Raw genomic sequence first — 25,362 nt, 5'->3', positions numbered from 1 at the left:
AAAATTTTTAAGCGTTTATTCATTTTTGAGAGACAGAGTGGGGAAGAGGCAGAGAGCGGGAGGCACAGAATCCAAAGCAGGCTCTAGGCTTTGAGTTGTCAGCACTGAGCCCTAGGTAGGGCTCCAACTCAGGAACTGTGAGGTCATAATCTGAGCCAAAGTTGGACACTTAACCCACTGAGCCAGCCAAGAGCCCCTATTTATTTATTTCTGAGAGGGGGTTGCAGAGAGAGAGAGAGAGAGAGAGAGAGAGAGACAGAATCCCAAGTAGCTCCATGCTCAGTGCAGAGTCCGATTTAGGTCTGGATTCCAGGACTGTGAGATCATGACCTGAGCCAATATCAATATTCACAGTCTCCATTTGGTCAGGACTGCATGTGTCCCTCCCGTTAGAAGCGCCTCCCCCCCCCCCCCCCTTCACAGGGGAAACCTGATCAGTGACAGCACAGCAGGACCTTTCCCTTTCCCAGGAGGGTCATTCTCAGGTTATGGAAACACAGGCATCAGGGAAGCCAGAGGTGGGAAAGGAGAGGTTCACCCAGAGACCAGCAGGGGGCACTGTGACACTGTGTCTGGGGGTTTCTGCAGGACAGGGGCATCCAGCTGGGCAGTCCTCCACTGACAGAAAGCCAGGACTGGGCCCCTTGCCTCCAGTGGGGCCAGGGCAGGTGTGTCCGGTCAGGACCTGGAGGAGTCCCTGGATCTGGGGCCTGTGTGTGGTCCCAGCAGCTGCTGCCTCCAGGCCCACCCAGGGGGAACGCAGTGCATCAGGAAGTCTCCGTGTCCAAGGGCCACAGACCCTGTTTGTGCACATGGAGATGAGGCAGGGGTGGGTCCCATTTGCATGTGCAGCCCCTCCTCTCTGAGGCCTGTGCATAGGGGATAAGAGAGACCCGGGGCAGACAAGCCCTAGCTCTGGGCCTAAGAAGGGGGTGTGTCACCATGGCCTGGATCCCCAGCCTCCTCGTGCTCCTCTGTCACTGCGCAGGTAGGGACGGGATGCAGGGCACCAGGGTGGGCCCGCAGCCAGAGTCAAATCCCTGTGGCTCAGCTCCCTAATCTCATGTACCCTGTCCCTTGTCTTCCCTCTGCTGTGTCTGTGTTTGCAGGTTCCCTGTCCCAGCCTGTTGTGACTCAGCCAGCCTCCCTCTCTGCATCTCTGGGAGCCACAGCCAGACTCACCTGCACCCTGAGCAGGGACATCAATGTTGGAAGCTATAACATATACTGGTACCAACAGAATCCAGGGAGCCCTCCCCGGTATCTCCTGTACTACTACTCAGACTCCAGTACACAGTTGGGACTTGGGGTCCCCAGCCACTTCTCTGGATCCAAAGATGCCTCAGCCAATGCAGGGCTTCTGCTCATCTCTGCGCTGTAGCCTGAGGACAAGGCTGACTATTACTGTGCTATATATCATGGCAGTGGGAGAAGCTATCGTTACTCACAGTGATTCAGATAAGGAGGAAGTGAGACAAAAACCCCTGCATCTCTTTTATTGTGGAAGCTTCTGTGGAGGCTTGTGTATGGGACACTCCACTGTGGGAACACCTATCTTTGAGGAGGAAGGAGTGACACAGTGTTATTGCCTGAGACAGCACAGGCATCCTAAGAGTGCACACAGGTGAGGGAACAGAGCCCAGTACACATGCCCCAGGGTCTACAATAGGTAGACCCTTTATGATTGTATAAACCCAGTTGGAGGTTTTAGTCACATTCGGTTTGCAGAAATGACTGAGTTTAGATCTCCTAGCTGAAGCCCAGAGGGTATCTGTGTCCTGCTAAAGGGTCAATCAGGGAACATAAAAAAAAGTCTACGGTTTGATTGAACGACCTTCCTCCCCCTGTGACCGGGCAACATAAGGATGGTTTTCCTGGAAAGAAACCTGGTTATGGCTACTCTGCCTTCATTCTCTCTTAGGACCTGTGGCTTCAATACTCATATGCCTAATTGTTGCCCCCTCCCCCCGCCAATTTAATCCACTTTTGAACTTTGTGTCCTCCAGAATGCAACAATTCCATATATGAATGATGGTTCAACAAGGATTCCAGCCCGGGGCACCAGAGGATCCCCTCCTCCTAAATCCCATGGACCAGGCCACCAAGGAATTTCATTCAAATCACCTGTCAGCATGTTAGTATAATACCATGCTCTGGTCTATAACTGCACAGAACCCCAGACGGACAGACAAGTTTATGTATGGACAGCACACCCCCACTGTTCAACACGAGCCGCTACTGAAGATGAGACCTCTGCCCAAATGCCAAGGATTTCATTGTTGATCTATCAAGTGGGAATATAGAGGCCAGTTTTAGGCAACAGGCTTGAGCAATGGTCACCTGAGTATGGTAGAAAGTCCCACAGTGACGAGTGGGCTGGATGCAAACAGGCCCATTAGACAACTCACCTCAAAATACCTATAAGCTCTAGCTGACTCTTACCCAGACACAGGTACCAAAAAAGGAAAAAAAAACCCCACTAATTTCACACCTCCTTACCTTCCCCTCTTGACTATAGCCCCCCACCACTGCCTCCTGGGAGACCATCTCTGCTTTGCTGTCCTGCCTGCTGCTCCCTTACAGTGTATTCCCTAAACTTCTATCTCCTTTGCTTTGCTTGGGTGAATTCTTTCACCACCCATGCTGCTGGCCTACACCTGATTGGGTTGCCCAACAATCCAAAAGTTTACTCCTAAATTAGTCTAAGAAAGCAAAAACCTTTGTTGCACAGGTGGTAAGGAGGCTGTAGTGAAAATGGCATTCCCAGTCTCACAGGTAATTATGACACAATGGTGCCACAGGCCCACTAAACTAGGACACTGGGCTGGTGCTCCTGGAATAGACTTTCCAGCACAAACAAACTTGAAGGTTGAGGTGACAGATGTTTCCTAGGGTCTGGAAACTCTCATGACTAACTCCCCCAACAGCAGGCCCATCTGGACCAAGAAAGAGACAGAGGCATAGACGGAGGGAGAAAGTTCTCCAGTCTTTTTGGTTGGCCAAAAAGTTGCACCCCAACAAGTACAATTTCTGGATTGTGGACACCAGGCAGAATATGCTCACTAGTCATAAAACCACGATATTAAGGTCATAGAAGATGAAAAAGAAATCCACATTGTTATATTATTATTATCATTACCATTATTATTATTATTATTATTAGTTTATTCTGGCTAGGCCTTGGTTTCTTGCAGCCACACTAATCCCCAGGAGGGATGTGGCATGGGGTTGGGAACTGAGGGGTGCTTTACAGTATACCTTGTTTCATGGAAGTTTTCCTGAGATTGACAGATTACCTAGTATCAATCTAACTTATTCCACGACCAATTTGTACTAACACATGTGTCTTCTTGAAGTGCTGAGTGCTCTAAATGCTTTGAAGACCTAAGCTCTGGGGAGCTGGGTGGATCAATTGGTTAAGCATTCCCACGTTGGCTCAGGTGATGATCTCATGGTTCATGGGTTCGACCCCATATCGGGCTCTGTGCTGACAGCTGAGAGCCTGGCGCCTGCTTCCAATTCTGTGTCTCCATCTCTCCTTCTGCCCCTCCCCCGCTCTCTCTCTCTCTCTCTCTCTGTCTCTCCAAATCAATAAATAAACACAGACAGTGTAAAGGTGGGGATGGACAGAAGCCTGAGACAAAGGAGGAGTGACAGGTTGCACATCTAAGAGGGTGTGAAATTTTTCTGCTCAGGAGACTAGAGAGCAGCACGCAGCCATTTTAGCCTGTAGCAAACCCACACTTACCCACCCCAGTGAGTGAAGCAGCATCACCAAAAGGAGAATGGAGCCATTACACAGAACCCTATCCATCTGCAACCTCTGAGCACATCCCCCCCAGAACAACACAAACCCCTTCCATGGGCTGAATCTGGGGACCATATTGTGCTACAAAGTTTCAGTTCTAGGAGAAACTGGATCTAGCTTTATTCAGTTACATTTTGTTTGCTGGTTCACTTGTTCTTTTGTTTGCTCCAGTTTTTGTTGTTTTATTTCTTTTCTTTCTTGGATAAAAAAAGAGCAAAACTTTTTACTCTATTTTATTTTATTCATTTTGTATAATTTTAATTTTAAAAAATATTGTAAATTTGTAAACTGTTTTTCTTTTCTCTTTTTTCTCTTTTCCATCAACGATGTCTTATCAAGCAGACCAAAACACATCTAGCATCTAGCTTCCTTTATTTGCTTTTTTTGAAAAAAAATTTTAATTTTATTGTTAATTTTAATTCATTATTATTTTTTCTTCCAAAGTGACAAGATGGAGAAATTCACCCCTAAAGAAAGTACAAGGACAAATGATGGGCAAGGATTTAATCAACACAGATAAGTAAGATGTCTAAATTAGAATTTAAAACCATGATTATAAGAATTCTAGCTGAGGTTGAAAAAAACATAGAAGATACCTGAGAATCCTTTATGCAGAGATGAAAGAACTAAAATCTAGTCAGGCCCAAATTGTAAATGCTATAACTGAGATGCAATCTTGAATGGATGCCATGACAGTGAGGATGGATGAAACAGAGCACAATCAGTGTTACGGAAGATAAAATTTTGGAAAATAATGATGCTGAAAAAAAGAGAAAAACAAAGGCAAAAGATCACACTACAGAATTTAGAGAACTCAGTGACTTACTAAGAGGAATATGTTCATATCATGGGCGTCCCAGAAAATGAAGAGAGAGAAAAGTGGTAGAACATTCATGTGAGCAAATTATCGCTGAAAAATTCCCTAATCTAGGGGAGGTCACGGACATCAAAATCCACAAGGACAGAGAGCACAAATTAGAAACCACAAATAATGACCAAGGCATATCATAGCTAAATTCACAAAATACACAGAGAAAGAAAGAGTCATGAAAGCAGCATGGGGAAAAGGTCCTTAACCTATAAGGGAAGACAGATCAAGGTCACAGCAGATCAGCCCACAGAAATTTGGAAGGCCAGAAAGGAGTGTCAGGATATACTTAATGGGCTGAATGAGAAAAATATGTAGCCAAGAATCCTTCCTCCAGCAAGGCTGTCATTCAGAATGTAAGGAGAGAAAAGAGTTAACCAGGGAAACAAAAGCTAAAGAACTTTGTGACCGCTAAACCAACCCTGCAAGAAATTTTTAGGGGGAGACACTGAGTGGAGGAAGAAGAAGAAGAAGAAGGAGAAGGAGAAGAGGAAGGAGAGGAGGGGGAGGAGGAGGAGGAGGAGATTAAGGAGAAGAAGGAGGAGAGGCAGGAGGAGGAGGAGGAGGAGGAGAAGAAGGAGAAGAAGAAGAAGAGGAGCAGGAGGAGGAGGAGGTAGGGGGAGGAGGAGGGGGAGGAGGAGGAGAAGAAGGCCAAAGCAACAAAGAGTAGAAAGGACCAGAGAATATCACCAGAAACACCAACTCTACAGGCAACACAATGGCACTAAATTCATATCTTTCTTTTTTTTTTTTTTAACGTTTATTTATTTTTGAGACAGGGAGAGACAGAGCATGAACAGGGGAGGGTCAGAGAGAGGGATACACAGCATATGAAGCAGGCTCCAGGCTCTGAGCTGTCAGCACAAGGCCTGACACGGGGCTAGAACTCACGGACCTCAAGATCATGACCTGAGCCGAAGTCGGAGACTTAACCGACTGAGCCACCCAGACGCCCCTAGAAATTAACATTTTTAATTGTTACTAGAGCGGTAGGTTTTCTTCTAAGCACTTCACTAACCGACTGAGCCACCCAGGCACGCCCCCCCCCTTTTTTTAAGGTCATATCTTTCAATAATCGCTCTGTAAATGCAGTAAATGCTCCAATCAAAAGATGTAAGGTATCAGAATTAATAAAAAAAAACAGTATCCATATATATGCTGCCTACAAGAGACTCATTTTAGAGCTGGCGACACCTGCGAATTGAAAATGAGGGGATGGATGGGTGCCTGGCTGGCTCAAGGGTTGAGTGTCCCACTTTTGGTTCAGGTCATGATTTCATGGTTCATGGGTTTGAGTCAACTTTGTGCTGACAGTGAGGAGGCCACTTTGGATTCTCTGTTTCCCTCTCTCTCTGTCCCTCCTCTCTCTCTCTTTCTCAAAAATAAATAAACATCAAAAAATTAAAGGAAAAGAAAGTGAGAGAATGAAGAACTGCCTATCATGCTAATGGATGTCAAAAGAGAGCCAGAACAGCCATGCTTATATCAGACGTACTAGATTTCAAAACAAAGAATGTAAAGAGATGAAGATTGACATTATATCATAATTAAGGGGTCTATGCATGAAGAAAATCAAACAAGTGTCCATATTTGTGTGTTTGTGTGCCCCCAAATATATAAATGAGTTAATAACAAGCATGATGAAATTCATTGATAGTAATACACCTGTAGTAGGGGACTTTCACAACCACTTACAGCAATGGACAGATCATCTAGGCAGAAAATCAATAAGGAAAAATGGATATGAATGACACACTAGTCCAGATGAACTTAACAGATATATTCAGAACATTTCACCCTAAAGCAGAAAAATGCACATTCTTCTCAAGTGTACAGGGAACATTCCCAGAATAGATCACAAACTAGGTCACAAATCAGCTCTCAACAAGTATAAGAAGGTTGAGATCATACCATGCGTATTTTCGTACCACAATGCTATGAAACTTGAAGTCAACCACAAGAACAAAACGGGAAAGATCGCAAATACCTGGAGGTCAAAAATCAATCCATGTAATGTCTTGTATTAAAAGACTAAAGACAAAAAAAAATCCATTATTTTATCAGTCAATACAGAAAAGCCATTTCACCCCATTCAAAATCGATTCATGATAATAAAAGACAATGAATGAGTGACAGTTAGTAAAAATGACAAAAATTATCAGAGAACAAAAAATAGAGGAGCACATCCTCAGCTTGATAAAGGAACTATAAAAGGCCTTCAGCTAATATACATGGAGGGGAAGCGCTGAAAGATCCCCCCCCACCCCAGGGTGGGGACTAAAGCGATCATGTTCAATCTCAAAATGCTTCTGTTCAACATAGGACTCAATGTGTCTGACAGAACCATAAAGCAAGAAAAAAATGAAAAGCATACAGACAACAAAGAAGACATAAACATCCCTCTTTTCAGGTGAAAGGATGATCTAAAGGAAAACTACAAAAGAAGATACAAATATGTATGTAAATATATAAAGTCAAAGAGTAATAAACAATTTCAGGAAGGTCATACAATACAAGATCAATATATACAGATCATTTAGATGTGTATATACAGCAATGGACATGTAAATCTGGGTTATATTACCACATAAAACCACTCAATAATGAAATATTTAGATGCATATTTAACAACACATGTACAGGCCATGGAGGCTGAAAAGTGGACAATGCTGATAAATCAAATTCAAACTAAAAGAATGGAGAGACATGACCTATTGGTGGTATGGAAGGCTCATAGTGCAGATGTCATTCTTCCTGGGATGCCTGGGTGGCTCAGTCAGTTAAGCGAACTGGTCTTGTCTTTGGCTTAGGTCATGATCTCACAGTTCGTGAGTTTAAGCTTCACATCAGCATTTGTGCTGACAGTGGGGAGCCTGCTTGGAATTCTTTCTCTCTCTCTCCCTCTCTTTCTGCCCCTCTCCCACTCTCACTCTTTCAAAATAAATAAATTTCTAAAATATGTTATTCTCAAATTGTATGAAATGTTAATCCACTGCTATCATAACAAGACAGATTGATATGGATGGAAAGGTAGACACATTTGTCAATGTAATCCAATAAAGACCAGAAAAACAGACTGACAAAAGTGTGGAAGAGTATTTTTGATAAACTTTCAGAAGCTTTTCAAAGGAGGAAAGAAGGCCTTTTGGACAAATGGCCATAGAAAATTTGGATATCCATAGAGAGAAATGAAACTCAACTAAAATTCTTACCTTCTGAAAAATTTTAAAATGGATCCTAGACATAACTGTGCAACATAAAGTTGTAAACTTTGAGAAAACATGGAGGAGAAAATCGTTAGGATCTAGGATTTGAACCAGAATGTTGAGACAAATCACCATCAGCACAACCCATAAAGTAAAAAAAAACTGATAAATTGGACTTCATCAAAGATAAACTCATGGTTTTTCCTTTACTTAGTAAATCAGTAAGACAATGAAATGAGCTGCAACATCGCAGAATAAAATAAAGCTGAATTTATGGGAGTGTATTTGGAATCCATTGCTTCAATGCACATGTGTTATTAACACTCCAAATGTAGGTATATTCAACATTGCATACCAAGGGAGGGATGTGATTTTTGCAGTACCTTCTCTAGGGTGCCCACAGATTCACTTGGAGTTGTGGTAAATGCTTGCATCTTCCATCAACCAGGACTCCCTCTGAGAGTGAAAACCACTACGGTAATCATGGGCAATGCAACGGGATGACACTCTCTGTGGATCAGATCACTGATGTGTGAATACACAGGGATCCTGTGAGCTGCAAAAATCAGCAGGATGCATAGGGATTTGGGCCATGGCCAGGTGAATGCCCCATGACCAGCAGGGTGCACTGTGGGACTGCACTGTGGTCCTTGCACAGCTGCTTGAGGAGCGTTCACTCAGGCAGCCCTCCCTGGTACAACCTATCCTATCACACCCACTGAGATAAGCTGCAGGACTCCAGGGTACCCAGCCTGTTGACTGGATCCAAAGATGCCTTGTCCAAGGCAGGGCTTCTGCTCCTCTCTGGGCCGCAGCCTGAGGACGAGGCTGTTACTGTGCTACAGCTGATGGCAGTGGGAGCGGCTTTCATTGCTCACAGCGTCTCAGATAGAGAGCAAGCGAGGGAAAATACATGTGCACAAAGATCATGATTCCGAGCATCTTTTCAGTATGAAACACCTGGAGACACATGCACATGGGATTCTTCTGCTGAAAGATCCTTCCTTGAACAGGGAAAATAGAAACGCTCGTGTTTGAATGTAATGTGACAGAAAATTGGGCCTCTCGGGAAGACGCTGACAGTTGACGTAACAGAGCCCAACCGCATGTTCCCACGGGGTCTGGAGAAGATGTGCAGGAATAAATACTGTGTCTGCACCTGAACGTGCTGCCCAGCAATCATTCGTCCACACATCAGTGTCACCATGTGATTCCTTAAAGTGGGACCTTTTGTCACTGCTGATGTACCCACAGATGATATATTGACAATAACCCTAGTCATAGTCAAAGTACCCTCTGTCTGAACCAGCTATTGTGAATCTGGACCAGATCCTACAGACTCTCCCTGCCAACACCCCCAAACCCTCCCTCCTCTTTTCCCATCTGTTCCTGGGTCCCTCAGACCTTCAGTCTCTCCCTTGGCTCTTCAGGTCTGACCTCCATCTCCATGTTAGGATTTCAGAGGAAACTAGAAGTGACCTTGCTGTAGTTTCCTATCTCCAGGGTCCATCCCTCGGGAGGAAAATGGACAGAACATACAGCTGCATGTAGTCCCCTCACATTCCCTTCCGGTTCTCGGACAACTGGGGAGTCCCCTGCCCCTCTGTCAACCCCTTTGGATCAGACCCCCAAGCAGCTTCACCTCCATCCCTGCCCCATTACACAGGAGTGTCTGTGTTTGGAAGAAGCAAACCTCTCCCAGACTGTGCTGACCCACATCTACACCCTGAGAAGTAACACCATATATAGGCACTGGCAGAAGGCAAAGAGCCATCCCTGGTTTCTGCTGAGATTCAAATCAGAGTCAGGTGCACTTCAGGGATCTTGGGCCTCCTATCATTTTCCGGATCTGAAGATGCTTTGACCAGTTCAGGTTTTCTGATATCTCTGGACTCCAGCATGAGGAGAAGCTGACTATTACTGTCTCATATGCCAGGATAGTGCTAATGCTTATGTAGAGCATCAGTCCCATTGGGAAGTGAGACAAAATCTCCCTTCACCCTCTGCGTCTGGTGACGTTACCCTTCAGGTGGCTCAGGGGGTGACTTCTGTGCTCAGATCTTCAACAGACCCTCCGTTGTCCCAGAGACAGATGATGTGACACTGTCATATCCTTTCCTTCAGTTATATTTTTACACTGACGACCCATTCTCACCGTGTTCATGTTTTCAAATGCAAACTTTGTTGCTGAGAGATAAAAAAAATATTCAGTGGAGATGTCCGAGAACAAAAGGTGTTGATTCCCAATCAGCTCTAGGGCTCAGTCGCAGATGGTTTGGGTCTGATTGCTTCAATTCTGGCCTTCAGGTTACAAAAACAGAATGAGGAGATAAATGGTAGTCTATATAGAGGCAATAAACCATCAATATATAAAAATAAAAGCAGTTCCACTTATAGTGATATAATTATGTAATTCTTAAGGATATATTTTGGGAAAATTGAAAGTCTTGTATATGGAAAACTACAAAGCATTGTAAAAGAAATTAGAGAAAACTGGGATGAATGAATAGATATTCCTCACTTGTGGATCAATATGCTGAATTGAGTTAAGGTAAGAATTCTTTCTTTTCTTTTAAGTTTGTTTGTTTTTGAGAGAGAGAGAGAGAGAGAAAGAAAGAGGGAAAGAGAGAGAGAAACCCAAGCAGACTCTGCACTGTCAGCACAGAACCCTCTGATGGGCTCGATGCCATGAACCGTGAGACCACAACAAGTGCAGAAATCATGAATAGTACACTGTGCCACCCTGATGCCCCAGAAATCATTCTTTCTAAAATTGTCATTCAGTAGCTGGTGTCAATAGCACCCTAGCACAAAACAGACAAAAAATGGAATACCTCACGCAAATAACAAGAAAACTATTTCAAAGAAAATATTAAAAAATAGTGTTCACTTATATATATGTATCACAAGAAATACAACGATGAAATGGGGTGTATTATGGGGATGCAAGGCTAGTTTTATATTAAACAATCAGTCAATGTAATCTCCAATATTAACAGGCCAAATAAGAAAAATCCTGGGGCACCAGCTTGGCTTAGTTAAGCATAGGACACTTGATTTCAGCTCAGGTCATGATCTCAGGGTTCCTGAGATCAAGCGCTCCATGGGGCTCCATGCTGACAACGTGGAATCTACTTGAGATCTTTTCTCTCCTCTTCTCTCTCCCCATCCCCAGCTCAAGCTATCATTCTCTCTCTAAATAAATAAATGAATACACTGAATTTTAAAAATTACTTACAAAATCAAAAACCCTGGTCTTATCAATCAATACAGAAAAAGCATTTCACACAGTGCAAAACCTATTCATGACAAAGAATGAGAATGAATGAATGAATGAATGAAAAAGACAACATCTCAGACAATGAAAATAGAGGAGCACATCCTCACCTTGATATAGAAAATGATGAAACACCACAGCTAACACACACTGAGGTAAGCTCTGAATGCTTTCCCCCCAGGGTAGCTACCAAGGTCATCATGTCCAGTCTCAACACTGCTGTTAGCCATAGGACTGGATGTGCCTGACCAAACCATAAGACAAGTCAAACAAAGAGAGGCATACAGACTAAGGAGAACAAGACGTTACTGTCCCTAATTTCAGGCCAGAGGATGATATAAGAGAAAAATACAAAGGGAGCTATGAATATGTATGTAAATATATGAATTCAAAGGGTAATAAGCAATTTCAGGAAGGTGGCAGAACACAAGATCAACGTAGAAAGATCATTTAGTTGCGTCTGTATGAGCAATAAACTTGTGAAAAACAATGTAAGAATAACACTTCAAACCACTCCATGATGAAGTATTTGGGTGAATATTTAACAAAACACGTACAGGACATGGATGCTGAAATCTCGACAGTGCTGGGAAATGTAATCAAAGTGGATCCCAAACCGTGGAGGGATATGTTGTGTTTAAGGATTAGAAGAGTCAATATAGTAGAGATGACAATTCTTCCCAACTTGTAGAGAAGTGTAATTCAATTCCTATCACAAGACAGAGTGGTGTGGATGGAAGGTACACAGTGGCCAATGTAACAGAACAGAAAACTCAGAACCAAACTCGTAAAAGTATGGGTAAGAAATACTTATGGATACTTATGGATTAGAAAACCTTATTGACAAGGTTGCAGAAGCCTTTCAGAGGAGGAAGGATGGCCTTTGAACAAATGTCCGCAGAACCACTGGATATCCATCGAGAGAAATGAATCTCACCGAAAACTCTCACTTCATAAAAAAATTCACTGAAAGGATTATTGACATAATTGTAAAGTATACAGTTGTAAACATAAAAATGGAAAAAATCTTCGGGCTCTAGGGTTTGTATAAACATGTTTAGATAAGACCCCATTAGCACAAGCCATAAAAAACCTGATACATTGGACTTCATCAAAGATAAATTCATTGTTTTCCCTTTCCTTGATAAATCACTTAGCCAATAAATGAGCTGAAAAATCTCAGATTAAAACAAAACCCAATTTATTGGGCACTCGTTGGCATCCATCGCTACAATGCATAGGAGCTGAAAAACATTCCCAAGGTTTACAGATGCTACCTCGCACACCAGTGCAGGGATATGAAGTCTGCAGCATCTTCTGCCAGATGTCAACAACTTACCACTAATGGGAGGTAATGTTTGCGTCTCACAGAGACCAGGACTCCTTCTGAGAGTGCAAAACACTGCAGTCATCACAGGTGGTACTATTGGATCACGTTGGCCATGATTCAGCTCAAGGATGTGTGAACAAAAGGAGCTGAGGAAGCCAGCTGGGCTCTCAGGGCTGTTGGACACAGTGAGGTATGTGCCTGTCAGCCAAGAGGGGGCGCTGTGGGAGTACCCTGTGGTGTCTTCACAACTGCTCAGAGCCTGGGCCTGGGGACTGGGCTCTGGGCTCCTTGATGGGAAGTCAGCATGTGTGTCCCTTCTGGTGTGGCAAGGTCCCTTGAGCAGGAACCTGTGCGTTGTGCATGCAGGTGCTTCCTCCCAGGGTTCTCCCCAGTGGTGAAGCCAACCTCCATCGTCCCCAGGGTGTGTCCTTCAGCTGGGCTGAAGCACCAGGGCTCAGGGAGGGGCTGGGCAGTCACTAGATGGACTTCATTTGCATGGACAGCTCCTCCTGTGGCAGAGGGTGGAGGAGAAAAGGAGGCCTGGGGCAGCCCAGCCCAGTGTGGGTACCAGGGTCTGTGTCACCATGGCTTGGCCTCTTCTCGTCCTCATACTCCTGTCTCACTGCACAGGTAGGGACTGGCCTCAGGGACACAGGGGGGCCTCAAAGGATGCTTCCCATGCTCAGCATTTTGGGACATTTTCCCCGCATTTCTGGTTCCATCACTGACAAGTGTCTGTGTTTGCAGGTTCCCTGTCTCAGCCTGTGCTGACCCAGCCGCCCTCCCTGTCTGCCATCTCCGGGAACAACAGCCAGACTCACCTGCACCCTGAACAGCGGGTTCAGTGTTGGAGGCTACTACATAAATTGGTTCCAGCAGAAGCCAAGGAGCCCTCCCCAGTATCTCCTGTACTACTACTCAGACTCAGATAAGCACCAGGGCCCTGGGGTCCCCAGCTGCTTCTCTGGGTCCAAAGATGCCTCGGCCAATGCAGGGCTTCTGCTCATCTCTGGGCTGCAGCCTGAGGACGAGGCTGACTATTACTGTGCTATAGCTCATGGCAGTGGGAGCAGCTTTGGTTACTCACAGTGTCTCAGATAATGAGGAAGTGAGACCAAAACCCCTGGGTCCACAGACCTTGTCTCCAAGCCTCTTTTTTTGAGAAGCTTCTGTGGAGGCTCCTGTAGGGGAGAGTCCTCTATGGTGAGACCTGTCCTTGAGGAGGTTGAAATGACACAGAAGAAATTTAATAGTGAACATATGGGAATCAACAGAGACCTAGAAAGTCAAAAGACACGCAGACAAAATGAGATCTATGTTTTTCTGAATTACATAGACGAGGTAGGGGTCTAGTATTCAATGCAAAGAAATGCACATCACAGAGAAGAAGAAGACTAGAGTAGATGTTGGGAAAACAATGTGTGCAGGGCCCCTGGGAAATGATGGGACACAGAGGACTGTGACCAAACAGGGCTTGCTGGCTGCCCCTCCCCCCCCCCACGGTCTCCCCCACCATGTCCATATCCTAGTGCAGTTGTCTGTGGTGCCAGCTGGCTTCCCAGAGCAGGTGCTCGCACTGAATTTTTTAGTCAGTTGAAGAGACATGAAGAGCTTTTCCTGTGTGTGTGGACCTTGACTGCTTTTTAACTCAAAATAATCTTCATCCCAGGGAGCCTGGGTGGCTCAGTCATTAAGTGTCCTCTTCTGTTCGGGTCATGGTCTCCCGGTTCGTGGGATCGAGCCCTGCATGGGGCTTTGTGCTGACAGCTCGGAGCCTGGAAGCTGCTTAAGATTCTGTGTCTCCCTCTGTCTCTGCCCCTCCCCCACTCATGCTCTGTTGCTCTCTGTCTCAAAAGTAAATAAACACACGAACATTTTTAAAAAATAATAAATAAAAAAAACTTTATGCCGAGTGGCTCATCGAGGGGAGGCCCGCCCTTGTGTCCTGCAGTTCCAGTAAGAATTTGCTATGGCCGAGGTCAAACGTTGCTGTCTGCGTGCTTCTCTTGGATTTTGACGGTTCCCTGTCTCACCCGTGGGTCTTTCATCTATTTTGAGTTCATTTTTGATTATGGTGTAAGAAAGTGGTACAGTCGTTCTTCTGCACGTTGCTGTCCAGTTTACTCCACACCATTTGTGGAAGACACTGTCTTCTTCCCATTGGATATTCTTTCCTGCTTTGTCCAGCATGAGCTAGTGTATAGTGTCCTGGACTTGACACTTTCCAAGTTCCTCCGTCTCCCCAGGAGTCATTGTCAACCTGTGCTCACCCAGCCTTCATCAGCGTCACAATCGAGGAAACAGAATCCCCATGAGCAGGAAACCCAGTGACAGCGAGTGTCACTGGAGTCCCATCAGGAGGGCAGGACTTGCTTTGAACACCTGCTCTCCTGGGATGAGGCTGACGCTCAGGGATCCCTGGGTGAGTCTCTGTCCCCATGGGCGGCTGAGCCCCCAACGATGTCTGGATTCCAGGTAGCGCCTGAAGTTGATCAGTGCACTGATTCTGGGACAGCAGCCTCAGTGCTGCTCCCTTGGAGCTCAAAACCCACAGGGACACGAGGCATACCCTGCTTCCTCTCAGGGCTAGACTGTCACGCCCAGACACTCCAGTGACACCTCCAGCCAGGATAAGCCTCTGCTGAAACGTCTGTCTCAAGTCAGGGCTACAGGGCCTGTGACCTCAGAGACACAGTGCCCCTTATCTCCACCTCAGCTGGCATCTATATGGGATCTTTGAAAGAATTTTCTGGGTCAAATTGGCCTTAGCTAGTGGCAATTCATTCCTCTAATCAGTGGCGGCTGACTGAGCAATTTTTCTATCCTGAACACGGTGAACACAAGACACAGTGACTATTGCTTTACCCACCCTGAGAGGAGTCTGACCCCTTATCGTTCCATGCAGCAAACTTTGTGTTTGTTCATTCCACCAGAGAGATCAGTGTGAAGTTCACTGGAACAGGCTCCTCATGGTGTTTCCCAGGGCACCATTTTGGGCTTTCCTACTTTACCTGTTAGACCAGACCTAATATGCAAAATCTTTATTAAAATAATAATAAGAATAGTAATAACAATAATGAATCAAGAGATTTAAACAAGGTATTGGCCCCTATTCAACCAAGAACTAAATGTCACATATTTTCCATTATGTTTTCACGCATTTGGCAACCACTATTTTAAATCATATTCTGTCTGCAATAAACATGGGTCTGGGGAAACACACTCGCAATTGAACCTGTACCTTCCCATTGAAACTGTCACTGAGTTTAAATCATTCTTTTGGAGCTGAGTTTTTGGAAAAAATGACACACATTCATTTTAAGGTAACTGTTGTCTAATAGGTGATTAACACATGAAGTCTGCAAACAGGTCCCTGTCAGAACACCTGCAGCTGTCACTCCTTCCCTCCTAGAACTCCCTGCAGGTTTGCCCTTTGTGCTCTGAGGTCAATGCCACACACAGCCTCACTTGGCAGGGCTTTTGCAGAGTTGGGTCTATGTGTTTACAGAACAGATAATAGGAGGGAATCTGTGCCCACAGCGTGAGGAGGACTGTTTTCTAAACTGGTGGAAATAGTGACAGATGACTGAGGCTTTTAGGGCTTAACCCTTCTAGGAACAGACACGAGTGCTTCTACACAACCCGGAAAGGAGTGCTCCCCAACTCCTCAGGGCTGTGTGAACACGAGTGGAAGGGGAGTTCTGGAAACCAGGGAGGAATCCCATAAGAGGAACGGCCAGCCTCCTGGACAGAAGGGAACACCTGTCCATGGAGACCTGTCACTGTTCTGAACTTGATCATGATCTCAAAGGAGTGTGTCCCAGAGATACCAGCTCAGTCTTGACCCATGAACGAGCAAGGGAGCAGTGGGGAGGCTGGAGCTGTCTCTCTGATGGGCTCTGGTCACCATGTCACACAATGGCGTGTCTGTGACTGGACACTAGGGGTCACTCAGGGCCTGGTTCTGAGGGGTCATGGTTATTGAGACTTGGGATCTGCCACCTGGCACTGCCTTTGCCTTCTGCTCAGGGCTCCCATCTGGGACCTCCCACCCCCTGGCCCCAAACAGCCCCTGCCCTGCCCACCCCTGGCCTCCTCAGGATGAGGGACCAACCGGGGCCAGTGAAGGGTCAGAGAGTTGAGGGTCTCATGCATGGATGAGCCCTCCCTCTCTCAGAGGATGAAGAGGGGAAGGAGGGGTTAGGGAAGATCTGCTCAGCAGTGGGGTCACACAGGGCAGGAAAGGTGATGACCTCCCCCATGGCCTGGTTCTCTCTCCTCCTCATCCTACTTGCTTGCTGCATAGGTGACTGGATGCAGATACAGGGGAAGGGGCCCCGCTTCCTCCTCTTTCTCTAGACCCCAGCCTCATCCTCTCTGTCTCTTCTTCTTCCAGAGTCCTTGGCCCAGTCTGTGCTGACTCAGCCATCTTCAGTGTTTGGGTCCCTGGGCCAGACGCTCACCATTTCCTGCACTGGAAGCCCAGCCAACACTGGGGCTGGTTATTGTGTGTTTTGGTACCAACAGCTCCCAGGAATGACCCCTAAAACTATCATCTATGAGAACACTCATCTTTTGGGGGTCCCAGACCAGTTCTCTGGCTCTGGGTCTGGCAACACAGTCTCCTTGAGCATCACTGGGCTCCAGGCAGACGACGAGGCTGATTATTACAACTCAGCATGGGACAAGAATCTCACTGCTTGCCCAGTGCCCAGTCCTTTGGAGAAGTGTGACAAAAATCTGTTGTTTCCCCAGCAACAGGGCTCCTCTAGCAGTCTCCTCTCTTTGGCCAAGTCAGCTGCTTCCTTCTTTTGGTGTAAACTGTAGTCTGAGAACAATTTCAAGGAACTTTGGTTAGCAAATGATCCATATTCTATTAACTTCAGGCCCCCAAGCCTGTCCTTGGCAGGAACACATTGTAGGAGATTCTCCTACCGAGGAGAAGTTCCTGGGCATCAGGGGCCAGCTGTTCTGGGAACAGATCTGTGACGGGTCAGGACAGAGCCAGGAACAAAGAGTCCAGGTGTGTCTGAGTGTTGATACAGTGCTGCCCAGATAATGTGCATCCATAGCACTTCCTGAACACCTAGTGTATGCCACAAATGACTCTAGGGATGTGGGACCCATGTGGACGTGACAGGAAGGGTCCCCATGTTCAGGGAGTTGACGGTGTCTAGGACAAGAGAGAGGACACAGAACCTAAACGTGTTGTAAAGGAAGGTTGTGAGGAGGGGTGAGGTCTTTGGGGTTGGAGCTGGAGCACTGTAGAGTTTGACCGCAAACCCCAGATCTGATGCCCCGTAATGACATCCCAGTTTTGCACAGATAAGGAAGGAGCAGGAGGGGATTAGGAAGGTGTGACTTGGCAGGGGCTGTGGACTGAGCCATAGTCAGGTTTGGGGCTCCAGATGAGAGGTGGAGGGTTGGGGAAGGTCAGGGGCCTCAGGACAGGAAGGAATCAGGGGCTGAGGATGGGGAAGGGAAGGAGAGGAAGAACATGAAGACTGCCTGTGTGTGAGCTGCTGTGAAGGTACATCAACTTTCTCTGAAGTTACAGAAAGTTGTTCGGATTTACTTTGCACGACACCTGGCAAAGGGCAGTGTTAGTCCAGCTCATTTGATGGGAGAAAAATCAAAATGTTAGGTTTGAGACCTATAGCCAGACATTGTAGGAAGCTATGGAAATCAGGTTCTAGTCCAGGTTTTAATGAACAGGATTAGAATCAAGTATGTACCCATGTGTTTATTGAAAAAAATTATTTCCTGTACAACCACCCTTGTTTTTATTCCTTACAGCCTAATGGACATTCATTTGTTTGCAAAATAAGTGTGATTTCAAAAAGAACTTGGTGTGATGATTATTTACCTAACTACAGCAAAATAGCTGTTGACCATATAGACTCTTTAAAACTTGCTTTGCTGGGACTTTTATAAGAAACCTCTAGAGTGAACATTTAGCAGCCCCTGCAGGCCAAAAGTCCAGCCAAACTGGTGCCAAAAACCTGCCATAAGACTTAGCCTGCAACACCTGTAGAAGTGGGCAATTTCTCTGTGCTCAGGGTCCCAGCAATCCCAAGTTTCCTGCACCTTCCAGAAAATGTCCTGCTTGACGCACTGGAAGAGTTGCTGGGAACTCTGTAAGCAGGTGGCAGGCTGATACTTCCAAGAAGCTGCATTGTATCCATAAAGTCAATGTTAGGTACATAAAGCTGTCTGGTGATATGGAGTATTTGCATCTGCATATCCCTTTCAAATACGACATTCTAGTCAATATCTTGGTATTACGACATTCTAGTCAATATCTTGGTATTGTAGTCTGTTACAAGAAAAATGGAATCTTATCAAACTTGTGCTAATAAATGTATCGCCATAAAATATGAGAGAGTCACTGACAGTTTATGAGTTCTGGAAGGATCAGGTAGGGAGAAAACTAAATGGCTTCATTGGTTGACACAGGTAGATTTCATCATGTCATTATACGTAAATGTGCTTAAAAGAAGTTCCTTGAATCTGAAGGAAAGAAACTGTTTTTAAAAGGCAGCAATGTTTTAAAGAAAATGTCACAAAAATTGTATTTATCCTTCTCTGTACATTCAGTGCCATGGTATTAAGTTTTGTGCCATTTGAATCCAGTTTTCCTATTAGTTCTTGGAATTTACACCTCGGTGTTACTATCCTAATGGTATCAAAACCCGAAGTTTGTCAAAAGTCCTCTCCATGAATATCCTTGATGATGAAACACATTGCAGGAGCATGGGAGTAACATGGTCACTGTGCATGAGAAGCCGTAAAAGTGGTCATGGCCAAAGATGTGAGTAGAGTTCATTACGATGCAATTGACAAGAAAATGTGTTTATTCCTCTGACACCCAACACAAACACATTTTAAAGGCAAGTAGGGAAAGTTACCTTGTTATAAGCAACATGTAGGACTTCTGAAATATTATAAACAATTTGTTTTCAATGAATGACATTTCTGATAAACATAGGAAGTATTTTGGTAAAACAGAGTGCTTGTATTCTAGGCAGATAAGGTTAAAAGTGAATAAACCTTTTGTTTCCATTTTTAATAAGAGCAGACCAATAGTTCAAGAGAATTTTGACCTTTTAACCCAGAGAAAACACAATTTTAATTTTTCATCCATGTATTTTGATATGAAACATCATTTCTTTACTGAATATCTTTAAAATTTAACCAGTACTGACCACACTTAAAATTCCTTTCCAGGTTTCTTTTCCAAAATCCTACTACAGTTTTCTCTTATACATTTAGATCTCGATCTAAGGATTCTTTGAATAACCGGACTCATGTTAGGACAAAATTATTTTTCTTTTCCTTCAACACAAAATGTATTCCCTTTCTTCATACTTTTTTCCCTCAAAAAACACACCTCTTACTTTCCTGGAGCACATAGCTGTTTTCCTTATTGTTTTTAGTAGCCTAAGTTATATTTATTAGAATTCCTAACTCTAGAGACCTTAGTTTTCTAGTGAAAATTAAATAGGAAGCAACTGTGAACTGTTTGCTATGCCAGTATTCTTTAGATTAGCAAATTTATGACTACCTTTCACAATTTCTAGAAACATAATAAAACATTTAAATAAATAACAACCCAAGTTTAGTAATGGCCCCACATTTATCTTTATAGTTTTTCTATACTAAGACAAAAGTAGATAAACAGATGGTTCATACTGAAATTTTTTATTATTTTATCTTATTTACCTTACAAAATGTAAAGAACTACAATTCTTAGGAAGCTATACTCTCCGTAGCAATTAGTAGATTAAATGCGATCCCTATCAAATGCCCACATGCCTATTTTGTACTCTAAGAAAAGACGATCTTAAAATTTCTGTGGAATTGTATGGACTCAGAACATCCAAAAAATCCTGAAGAAGAACACATTTTCAGGACTGACAATTCTAGTTTTCAAAACTCACTGGGGCACCTGCGTGGCTCAGTTGGTTTGGCATCCAACTTCTGCTCAGGTCATGTTCTCACATGAGTTCGAGCCCCACATTGGGCTCTGTGCTGAAAGCTCGGAGCCTGGAGCCTGCTTCAGATTCTATGTGTCCCTGTCTCTCCGCTCCTTCCCTGCTCGCACTCTGTGTCCATCTCTCTCTCTCTCAAAAATATATAAACATTAAAAAAATTTTTTTTTAGATTTCAAAACTCACTAAAACTCACTTATGAAGCTATAGTCAACATGAATGTGGTACCCGCCTAAGGATAGACATAGGGATAAGTAAAACATATCTCAGAGGCCAGAAATGAATCATTCATCTATGGTCAATTGATTTTCAAAAGGATGCTCAGAGAATGTACTCTGAAAAAAAAAGTTCTCTCCAACCAATGGTGCTGGACCAACTAGATATTCACACACAAAAGTATGAAGTTAGACTCTTACCACACACTATAAACAAAAATGGATGTAAAATGGATCAAAGATCTAAATTTTAGAGCTAAAACTATAAAGATCTTAGAAGAAAACAAGAAGGAAATCCCCATGATTTTTGAGCTTGGCAAGAGATTCTTCACATAGGATGTCATAGGAAACACCCAAAAAAGGGGGGGGATGATCATCAATTGGGCTTCTCAAAAGTTCCTATTTTTGTACACCCAAAGATACTATCAAGAAAGAAAATGCAACCCTAAGTACAACCGCATCTCCCAGAGGCCACTGAAGGAGATAAGAAATGCCTGGGACAGCCTAGCTCTAGCCATGGGTTCTCAGTAGGACTGTGACCACCATGGTGTAACCTCTTCTCCTTGTGTTCTCTTCTTACCACACAGGTAAGGACGGTCCTCAGTGATCCAAAGCAGCCTCTGAGCCTATGTCCACACCTTTGGATCAGACCTCCAAGCAGCTTCACCTCCATCCCTGCCCCATCACCCATGAGTGTCTGTGTTTGCAAGTTCTTTCTGCCAGCTTGTGCTGACTCAGACTCCCTCCTTCTCCGCATCTCTGAAGAATCAAATAGACTCATTTTCACCCTGAGAAGTGGCATCATTGTTGTTTTAAGAAATATGCATAACGGTGCCAGTAGAAGCCATGGAACCCTCCGTGATATCTCCTGCAATTCAAGGCAGGGTCAAATACCACACCAGAGATTCCAGTGCCCTGTCATTTTCTGGACCCAACGATGTTTTGACCAATGCATATGTTCTGACGTCTCTGGAATCTCGTGTGCAAGGAAGTGACTCTTAGTGTCATATATGCCAAGATAGTACCAATGCTTACACAGTGCTTTAGATCCATAGGGAAGTGAGAGAAAATCTCCCTCCACTCTCTAGACCTGGTGGCATCCCCTGTCAAGAGGTTCCGGGAGTGACTTTTTGTTGTCAGATCTTCCAAAAGATTATTGTTGTCTGGGAATAAGATGATCTGAGAGTGCCATATCCCTTCCTTCAGTTATATCTTCAGAGTGATCCTTACTCACCCAGTGTTCATATTTTCGAAGGCAAACTAGCTTGTTTAGAGTTACAAATGACTCAGTGGAGGAGAGCCTGGCTGTCTCATTGGTTAGAGCATGCAACTCTTGACCTTGGGTTCGTGAGTTCAAGCCCCACTTTAGGTACAGAGGTTACTTCAAAATAAAGTGTTGAGGGTCACCTGGGTGGCTCAGTTGGTTGAGCGTCCAACTCTTTGATTTCAGCTCAGGTCATGATCCCAGGGTGTTGGGATCGAGTCCTGTGTCAGACTCCACACTCACTTTCTCCCTTTTTCCTGCGATAGAGCTCTGCTGAACTCCTGAATTCCCTGGTGCTGGGCAGTGCCTTCCCAATGAGCAGATCTGAACAGATCCCTTAACAAGGAAGATAGACAAAATGACTATTACACATGCAAAGTGATTTCCAACTTCATATGTCATTGTGGTATTACAAATTGAACAAGGACGTACCAGAGGCCGCCCATGACCATGGCTAAAGTTCAATACAGTGACAGCAGCAATACTACCGAGGATGTGGGGCAGCAGGAACTCTCATTCACTGCTGGTGGGAGTGCGAAAAGCCCCATCACTTGGGAAGATTCCTTGGCAGTGTCTTCCACGGCAAACAAAGCCTTAAGGATATAATGCAAAAAGAACAGTCCTACGGATTACTCTAAATGAGGTTCTTGTGTGCAACTAGAATATGCACCTAAATGTTTGTTGCTGTCTTGTTTATGATTGCCAAGACTCGAAAGTGACCAACGCATCCTTTAGAATGGTTAAACAATATCTGTATGTCCACACATGGAATAGGATGCAGGAGAAAGACATGAGTTATCAGGCCACAAAACACATGGGTGAAACTTCCATGCATATGTGTTAGTGTCAGAATCCACCGTGAAGAGTCTGCAACAGTGAGTAGGGGGGATGAGGGGCAGGGACCCAGGCCCCAGCTCCAGGCCCTGGGTCACTGTGCATCCCATGTCCACCAGACGGCACTGGTGCTCCCCCAATCCCTCAGCTGGCAGGTTCCCTCTCCTTGTGTCTAGCAGGTGCTCTTGATGATTTGCACAGACAGGATTGCAAGTCTCCCAGAACACGGAGGTGAGGTCGCAAGATGGCCTTGCAGTGGTCCCTGCTGGATGCCCAGCCCTGCTCTGTCCCCACACCTGCAGCACCCTCATCAGGGTTTGCTGTGTCTTGTCTCCCCTGCTCTGGAGGGACCCGGCATGCCCACATTATGTGTCCTCCTGCGTGAGTGTGTGTCCCCTAGGTGAGCTCCTGTCCACATCTGGCACCCAGAGGCAGCATGCATCGTCTGAGCTGTACCATTGGGACAGATGGTTTCTATTCCCTCTTCCGTGTGTCTTGTCCTCAGCTCCATAGTGGTTCACAGGTTGTACTGAGTCAGGACTGCATGTGTCCCTCTCATCAGACCCCATCCATGGACGATACCTGATGTAGAGCAGGACCTTTCTCTTTCCCTGGAGGGTCACTCTCAGGTGGTGGAAACATAGGCACCAGGGAAGCCTGCATTGGGAAAGGAGAGGTTCACCCAGACACCAGCAGGGGACACGGTGACAAGGTCTTCGGCTTTCTGCAGGATGGGGGCTCCCTGCTGAGTAGCCCTCCAAGACAGAAAGCCCCAGGACTGGACCCCTTGTTTCCAGTGGGGACAGGGCAGGTGTGTCCTCTCTGTTCCTGGAGGAGTCCCTGAACCTGGGCCTGTGTGTGGTCCCAGCAGCTGCTTCTTCCAGGCCCACCCAGGGGAAAACTAGTGCATCACATAGTCTTCCTGTCAAGGAGCTGCAGACCTCTAAGTGCATAGGAGCAAGGAGCAGGGGTGGGTCCCATTTGCATGAATAGCCCCTCCTTGTGAGTTCTGTGGACTGGGGATAAGACAAGCCTGGGGCAGCCCAGCCCCTGCTCTGTGGTGTAGGAAAGGAGTGTGTCACCATGGCCTGGATCCTGGCCCTCCTCCTGCTCTTCTGCCACTGCACAGGGAGGGACAGGACCCAGTGTCCCAGCGTGGGCCTGCAGCCAGAGTGAAACCCCTCTGGCTCAGCTCCCCAATCCCATGTTCCCTGTCCCTTGTCTTCCCTCTGCTGTGTCTGTGTTTTCAGGTTCCCTGTCCCAGCCTGTCGTGATTCAGCCAGCCTCCCTCTCTGCATCTCTGGGAACAACAGCCAGACTCACCTGCACTCTGAGCAGGGACATCAATGTTGGAAGCTATAACATATACTGGTTCCAGCAGATGGCACGGAGCCCTCCCCGGTATCTCCTGTACTACTACTCAGACTCAGATAAGCACCAGGGCCCCGGGGTCCCCAGCCACTTCTCTGGGTCCAAAGATGCCTCTGCCAATGCAGGGCTTTTGCTCATCTCTGGGCTGCAACCTGAGGACGAGACTGACTATTACTGTGCAATCTGGCCTAGTAGTGCTGGTCACAGTGACACAGACACATGGGGAAGTGGGACAAATACCCAGCCTGCTTAGACCACTGTAGTCTGAATCTCTGAAGTCTAATGTAAATTGAATGCACAATTACTATACTTGGGTGTAGCTACTGGATCTGAATGTCCTTCTTCCCAATTTCCTATCAAACCTGTGTGAACTCTACGAAAAAAAGAAAAAAGAAAGAAAGAAAAATGACAACAACAATAAAGCAAACCAAAGACAACAGAAAAGTTATAATGATGCAGAAATTTCGCCTAGTGGTTCACACGTAAAAATTAGAGCCTGTGGATTTGGCTTTTTTTCTCTTCACAAGGGTCCATCAACTTGCCTTAGTTTTCTGGTCAGAGTCTACAGACCGTGCCCGCGGCAGACAGTCCTCCACAGCATGGCCTGTGTTCCTCCAGGGGTGAGAGCAGAGGCCCTCCCTTCCCTCCAGGCTCCTGTGCTCAGGGCTGACTGAGTAGCTCTGTGTCCCAGCCAGGAGACACTAAGAATCACAGACGCAGAGCTGGCCTGGCCCACTGGCTGGGTACCTGCCCTTCATTTGTGATGTCGGGAGAGGGTGACTGCCCCTGGGAGAAACTGTGTGTGCCAGTCAGCAAACTTCTCAGTGGGGCTTGTGAGGGACAGGTGGGAGTGCCACCAGTGCAGCAAAATTTTTAGTCTGCTTGGGAGATTTCACTGACGTGACTTCCCTACAGCTGACACCATCAGGGCCCATGGGCAGCATGTGGCTGGTTTCTGGAGCCCAGAAGAACGGACTGTGTCTTCCTCTCCTCTCCTGCCGCATCGGGGTTGTCCGTGATCCATGCAGTAGAGGGGCTGCGGGGCACTATGTTGCATAAAGGAAGTCGATCCCCTGAGCCTTTCCAGGAGAACGTCTTGTCATTTGTGACAACATGGACGAACCTGCAGGACATGACCCTGAGAGAAATAAGGCCTACACAGAAAGGCAAATGCTTTTTTATCTCATTTATATGTGGA

General features: G+C 45.6%; 1 pseudogene and 2 gene segments (V, D, J or C); all 3 read left to right on the top strand.

Moving 5' to 3' along the window:
- The first annotated feature begins 880 nt into the window (after window positions 1–880).
- On the top strand, window positions 881–1,381 carry LOC122232814. The segment is given in 2 exon segments: window positions 881–988; window positions 1,110–1,381. Coding segments are annotated over 2 exon segments (318 nt in total).
- Window positions 1,382–13,073: 11,692 nt separating this feature from the next.
- On the top strand, window positions 13,074–13,604 carry LOC122232810 (annotated as a pseudogene).
- Window positions 13,605–22,409: 8,805 nt separating this feature from the next.
- LOC102949826 lies at window positions 22,410–24,417 on the top strand. The segment is given in 2 exon segments: window positions 22,410–22,485; window positions 24,044–24,417. Coding segments are annotated over 2 exon segments (450 nt in total).
- The last annotated feature ends 945 nt before the right edge of the window (window positions 24,418–25,362 follow it).

The sequence above is a fragment of the Panthera tigris genome, chromosome D3 (genome assembly GCF_018350195.1).
Source record: "Panthera tigris isolate Pti1 chromosome D3, P.tigris_Pti1_mat1.1, whole genome shotgun sequence".
Taxonomy (NCBI): Eukaryota; Metazoa; Chordata; class Mammalia; order Carnivora; family Felidae; genus Panthera; species Panthera tigris.
The sequence above is the reverse complement of the archived record's forward strand: the minus strand, read 5'-3'. Positions and strand labels throughout refer to the sequence as shown.